This window comes from Crocuta crocuta, unplaced genomic scaffold (genome assembly GCF_008692635.1).
Source record: "Crocuta crocuta isolate KB4526 unplaced genomic scaffold, BGI_CrCroc_1.0 scaffold13, whole genome shotgun sequence".
In the NCBI taxonomy this organism is placed as follows: domain Eukaryota; kingdom Metazoa; phylum Chordata; class Mammalia; order Carnivora; family Hyaenidae; genus Crocuta; species Crocuta crocuta.
In genome coordinates this window covers 7,248,792-7,255,046 of record NW_027530007.1, presented here as the reverse complement: position 1 = coordinate 7,255,046, position 6,255 = coordinate 7,248,792, and the positions used below count along the sequence as shown (strand labels likewise).

The window sequence follows — 6,255 nt, the reverse complement described above, 5'->3', positions numbered from 1 at the left end:
GCTGAGCCGGTAGCCGGCGTAGCAGCCGCACTCGTACCCGCCGGGGCTGTTGCTGCACACCTGCTGGCAGCACGGCGAGTCGGCGCAGTCGTCCACGTCTGCGGGGCACACAGGGCCGCTGGCACCCCTGTGCGCCCCGCCCACACCCAGCAGCGCACGCACCACCCCGGCCCTGTGCACACACACACGGGACACGTGCCCCGGCCCCGGGGCCACCCGCTCCCTGGCTGTGGGGGCCAGCCTGGGGGCTGCAGGGGTGAGGGGTCCACCTTGCGGCAAGGTGCTATTTCCAGCATGCAGGGCACTGACTGACTGAGGAGGCCCAGAGGGGGCCGAGGGGGTGGGGGTGGTGGGTGCTGATCAGGGTCACGGTGCTGCCTCTCCCAGGCCCCACCCCCGGCCACTCTCCCGCCCCCAGCCCAGGGCAGAGCGAGCAGGACAGAGGGGAGCACGGAGAGCTGCTGAGTCGTGGCACCGAGCAGTGCGCAGACCGGGGGCAGGTGCGGGGAGCCCGCGCACCGATGCACGTCTTCTGGTCCGCGTCCAGCTCGTAGCCACGGGGGCAGCTGCACAGGGGCCCTGCGCTGCTGTGGCTGCAGCCGTGGGAGCAGCCCCCGTTGTCGGCCTCACAGCTGTTCACGATCTCCATCTCGATCCCTGCAGTGAGACCCACCACCGGGGACGTGGGACGGGGTCTGGCGACCCTCTCCCACCTGGCGCGATCCTCCCTGAGCCCCGCAGCCGGCCTGTGCGGCCCCCCCCACCCGGCACCTCCACACTCCCGGGGCCACTGCCGCCCGCTGTCCACTCACGGTAGCACTGCCGGCCGTCAGCGNCCCGAGAAGATTCTGGAGAAGACAGCCGGCCAGCTCCTCTGAGCCTCCTCCTAGCGGGAGCCGAGCTGCCCTGCAGCCCCCAGCCCCGTGGCCCCAGGCCCCTGTGCCCCCCTGCTCGGCCCCTCAGACCCACCCTCACTCCTGGACCAGGAAGTCCAGTGGGGGGCTATGCTCCCTCGGTACCTGCCCCGTCCCAGCCCCCCTGGCCCGTTTCCGTATCTCGGGGCCTCCGAGCCGGCCCCACCGCCCCCATCAGGAAGGCTCCTCCTCCTGCGACAGGCAGCCCGGGGACCCCAGGGCCAGATGCCAGGTGGCGCCCAGCCCGCCTCTTCCACCCAAGGGCTGGGGCCTGGGCCCCACGTGACCACACAGAGCCCAGGGCCGGCACACAGATGCCCTTCCCATCGTCCCCCACACGCCCCGTCCTGGCCTTCCTGTGACCCCAGAGCACGGCCTAAGGGCTTCCCTGCCCAGCACCCACCAGGGGCTGGACGGCGCCTTGCCGCCTCCCCTGAAGCCCCCTCCCAGCCCCGGCATCGGCCCCTGCACCCGCCCTGGGCTCAGGCTTCGGGTCCCCGGGGGGGGCTGAGGGTTATGGGAGTCCCANGGCTGGCGGCGCACTCACGGACACAGCGCTTGCCATCCTCCTGGAGCTGGAAGTCGGGGCGGCACTGGCAGCGGTGCTGGGTCACCGTGAGCTGCACGCACTCGTGCTGGCAGCCGCCGTTGCCCCGGGCACAGGAGTTGATGGCTGGGGACACACAGACAGGAGCTCGGTCGGCCCCGGAGGATAACCTGGCCGGGGGGCCCACCCTCATCAGGCACAGAGCAGGGAACAACACGTGACCGCCTCCTCCAGGGAGCCTCCAGGAGCCTCCGGGCCCCTCCTGCCCTCTGTGTCCCAGAAGCAGGGACTTTGAGCAGGGACACGGCTCCTGCAATGCTCACGGGCTCTGCTCCTCGGCCCACACACAGGTACACGGGACCCTGGTCTGTTTGTGGACCCGATCCCAGCCTGTCTGGGGCCTGGGTGCAGACAGGGACTCCAGACCCACCCAGCGCCATCCAGCACGGGGTGCAAGACGCTGGGCCTCACTGAGAGCCTGGGCATTCAGGGCTCAGAGGCCATACAGACTGGGAGGCTCCCTGGAGGAGGTGCCGGGCCAGCCGTGGGTGGTGGAGACCCAGATATTTCCACTGTTCTGTGGGTTGGGGCGGGGGCAGGGTGGCCACCACGGCCCACAGGCCTGGCCCGCAGCCCCTGCCCACCCCAGCCGCTTATCGCTGCTGCCTGCGGGGGTGGGGGCAGCAGGCCTGAGAAGCAGGCATGGCGTCCGCACGGCCCTGGTGCCTGGCCTCCAGGCTCCGAGGACGCCAGGACCACGCTGTCTGCCAGAAGCAGAGGGCGTTAGAAAACTCGAGAACGGCACCCTCGGGAGAGCCTCTGCTCCTCACGGGAGGCATACGGTTGGGGAGCCCCTGCCCAGGGTCCCATCAGGGCCGAACCAGCACTAGGGAGGCAGGGCTAGGGCTGGACACCAGGGTGACAGGGACAGCTCAGTCCCCTGTGGCACCTGCCTGCCACGTGNCCCCTCCCCCACCCAGCCACCTGGACTCTGCCCTCACCCCCCACCCCCGCCCTGCCTGCCTCACCTGGGATGCTATGACTGCATCGCCCAGAGGTTTCCGAGCACAAGCTGAGCCAGCCCCGTTCCTGGCAGAGGGTCTTGGGGTACAGGGTAGGGCGGCCCACAGGACAGGTACCACGGGCACAAGCAGGGCCCAGGGGGCTATGGCAGGGCTGGAAAGGAGACCCCCTGACACGCAGAGCCCCAGGACGAGCCCGGGAGTGAGTCAGGGGACAAATCCCGGGGAGATGAGGCCAGCAGAGGGAGCCGGGGCTCGCCATGCGGCCTCATGGCCTCCGGAGCCCATCTCCTGTCGCTCGGCCACACAAGTGCTAAGGTTCCAGGTGCTCCCAGGCTGCGGGCACGAGGGAGCCAGCCCAGTGCCCTCGGGCACACGCTGTGCCATGGAGTCCGGGAAAGCCGGAGGAGGCAGATGTCTCTCAGCCACTGGGCTGTGCAGCCCCGGGAGGGAGGGGGGGGCGGCTTTGGCACAGCAGGTGCCCGGGGTGGGTGGTGAAGGTCGCACTGAGACCCGAGGAACCCATGCCCCAGCCTGCGCAGTCCCGCAGATCAGGACCCGAAGCAAACCCGAGGACCGGTCAGAAAATGGGTGGTGAGGCGGCTCTGCAGCCCTTCTCGGGATTAATGTTCACATCCCTCTAAACTGACATGCCTGTCCCTAAAATTTAACCCCCAGTGTGACTCTATTTGGAGGCAGAGCTTTCATGGAGATAATCACGGTTAAATGAGGCCATAGGGTGCGGCCCCAATCCGACAGAAACCGTGTTCTCGTAAGAAGAGACGTGAGATCTCCCTGTCTCTCTCCCTCCAGCACAGGACACAGCAAGGCCGCCAGGAAGAGAGCAGGACCAGGCTGGCCGGCAACGTGGGCAGGGGCTGCCCGCCTCCAGAACTGTGAGAAAATGCACCGCTGCTCCTGAAGCCACCCGTCGACGTACCTGTTGGGGGGGACCCGCCGCAGGAGCTAAGGGCTGGGCTGCAATGCCGCCTTCTGCCAGCAGGGGCCGCCACCACCCAGGAGCCACAGGGGTGAGGTGTCCACTGAACAAACCGAGGAGAGGGGCCCTACCTGAGCTGAAACCCGGGCCCACAGGGAGGAGGGCCCACTCCCCCGCTCCGGGAGGCACAGGTGGCAGCCCTGATGCCTGGAGCTCCGAGCACCTTGAGGAGGGGGGATGGGCAGAGGGTGCCGGCCGGCCGCAGGGCGGCTCTGCTGGGGAGGCAAGGGGGCTGTGTCCCGAGGGGCGGGCGGGCAGCGGGAGGGCAGGCCCGTCAGCGGCACACGCGGCCTCCAGGCCCAGCCCCGAGGTTCCTGGACCGGCTCAGTGTGGCTGGGGCGCCCGCTGCCTTCCTTCACGGGGTTTGCTAATTACTACCCTCAGGCTGGCTTGGTTTCTAGGGCCCAAGAGCCTCGCACCTCGTGTGGTCAAAGCCACCCACACGATCCTTCCTTCTAGAAAGCCCTCTGCTGGGGACGGAGCCGGGATGGCAGGGCAGGAAGGGGGTGGCCACCTGGCTGGGCCAGACGGGGCAACTCCCTGGGGCTCTGTCCCCTCGTTCCCCCCGCCGGCAGCTCTGGCTTGTGCGGCTGGGCCCCGGCTGCGAGGAGGCGTACGCTTGCCTGCGGCTCTGCAAGTGGCCGCCCCCACCCCCGTGCCAGGGCTGGACCTGCCCGCCCCATCACAGACCGCACACCCCCAGCCAGCTCCGAAGTCCCAGCTGGAGAGAGGCAGCCGCGCGCAGGGCCCCAGGGCCTGCTCGCCCAGCGCCGCCCGCCTTGGGGTAAAGCCCAGGCGTGAAGCCCAGGCTCTGCCCAGCCCTGGGTGTGCGTCCCCTGCTGTTCACACGGCCCACGCCACCCGGCCCCATGCCCGGCTCCACACTCCATTCTTCGAGGCTCACACTCGCCGACCCTCCCCACCGCTCAGCCCGTGTGCCCTTCCTTCCCCGACGGTTTCCCCAGGGTCTGTGGCCGCCCGGCCCCCCCCACCCCCCAGAGGTTCGAGCGTGAACCATCCCTCCTGAGCGCAGGCAGCTGCCCTTCTGGGGTCTTGGGCTCGGCCAACGGCCAAAGCCGGGACTTTCTGGGGGGAGGCTCAGGGCTGGGGAAGCTCTTCCCACTGCCCCTCTCCCCCCGCCCCGGGGCCGGAAAGGCCCTGCTTTCTTGCAGCAGCGGCCTGTTTCGGGTTTCGGAGGGAACTCCACATGCAGCTTTGCAGGGAGGGGTCTGGAAACAAGCCTAGAGGCCTCTACCTCCCCCTGCCTGCGGCTCTGGCACCAGCCCCACATGCCGCCAACAGGGACTCCCTGGGGGGTCCCCTCTGAGCACCCCCTTGCTGCTCCCCTCACTGGGAGACCCAGGTCTGGAGGGGAAAGGACCGCCCTGAGCCCACGTGGCACAGCTGGCAGAGGCCCAAGGAAGGGCAGGGCTGGGGAGACCCTCTCCGACGCCGCGGGCACCACAGGGCCCCTGTGACTCCTGGGGCGGGAACCCGGTAGGGGCGTCGCGCCACCGGCGAAGAGGGTGGGGTGGGGAATGCATGCTGACGGCAGAACCCCCCCCCCCAAGGGCTGGCGTGGGTCGGGGGAAGAGTAGTCCAGAAGGCCAAGGGGCAGAGGCCAAGGGCAGGGGAGGGTGGAGAAAACCCCCTCTTCCTGGTGACGGGCTGGGGCGGGGAGAGGGGCGTCACTCGGACGGACCCTCTACCCGTTGAGCCAGTGATATCGTGGCCCCTCAAACGGACCCTGTGCTGTACCGCTTGCCGAGGGGGCTGGGGGAAGCGTCCACGTCCCAGGGCAGGGTCCAGAGGGGACCACTGGGCAGGAGTTGGCTGGCCCAGCCGCACAGGGGAGGCAGGTTTCCCAGCGCCACGTATGAAGCCACCAGCAGCCGGTCCCCGCGGGCCTGCGGGTCTGCGGGCTGGCGCTCTGCCAGGCGGGGCAGAAAAGCGCACCGGCTTCCCTGAACACACCTGGCCAAGGCGTCCCAGGCCCTGCCGCCCCGAGTCAGACAAGGCAAGAGGCCAGCTCGGTGGCCCGAGGNCCGCTCTTCCCACCCCGACCCTGCCCCCTGCCCCACTCACTCTTCCCACCCCAGAGCCGGGGGAGACACCCAGGAGGGCAGCCTGGAGATGGAGGGCCCAAGACGCCAGGCGACTTCTGCCTCTCCTGGGGCCAGGCTGAGTGGGTGGTACTCAGGGGCCTCAGGCTGCTGGCAAAATCCTTCTGGCAAATTCTCATTTTTAAGAACTGAAACCTTTTTGTGCTTTGTTTCCAAAGCACTTTCTGCCCTCTCCCTGCCTCGGAGGCAAGTTGCTCGGGTGCTTCAAGGCTCCCTCTCCAGTGTGCGTCCCTTGAGGACTTCCCATATCCCTCAGGGCCCCGGGACGTGGAGCACCCCAAGACAGGCCCGCANTCCAGAACTCTGGCTCCCAGCAGCCCTCCCCCAGCAGAGGACCCCAGCAGACCCTGGAGAGGGTCCCCAGCTGTGCAGCCGGCCCCAGAGCTGCACGGGGCGGGGCGGGGGGCGTCCTACTCTGATTCTTCCCATAATCCTGTGCTACAGCCCTAGGGTGCCCTGGGCTCAGAAGGCGCCCTTTAAACCTCAGACAAGGCCCAGCTCCTCTGCATGTCCTGAGAGCCCCAGAGGAGAGGAGGGCAGGGCCCCACAGCTTCTCAGCGGCAGGAAGTCCAGCCCCCCCATCAGAGCCCTCGGAGGGTCCTATGGTGCCCTCCCGCAGACCCCCACCTATAAGCTGCTCACCCACAAT

The 6,255-nt window shown here is 68.8% G+C and overlaps 1 protein-coding gene across 1 annotated transcript in view; it reads right to left on the bottom strand.

Annotated features, from left to right (window-relative positions):
* MEGF6 (multiple EGF like domains 6) overlaps nucleotides 1-6,255 on the bottom strand; it is a 78,560-nt gene that overhangs the window by 15,530 nt on the left and 56,775 nt on the right. Inside the window, 5 exon segments of the mRNA XM_077763994.1 lie at nucleotides 3-98; nucleotides 520-657; nucleotides 813-848; nucleotides 1,020-1,106; nucleotides 1,462-1,587. Of these exon segments, the coding sequence (XP_077620120.1) occupies nucleotides 3-98; nucleotides 520-657; nucleotides 813-848; nucleotides 1,020-1,106; nucleotides 1,462-1,587 (483 nt within the window).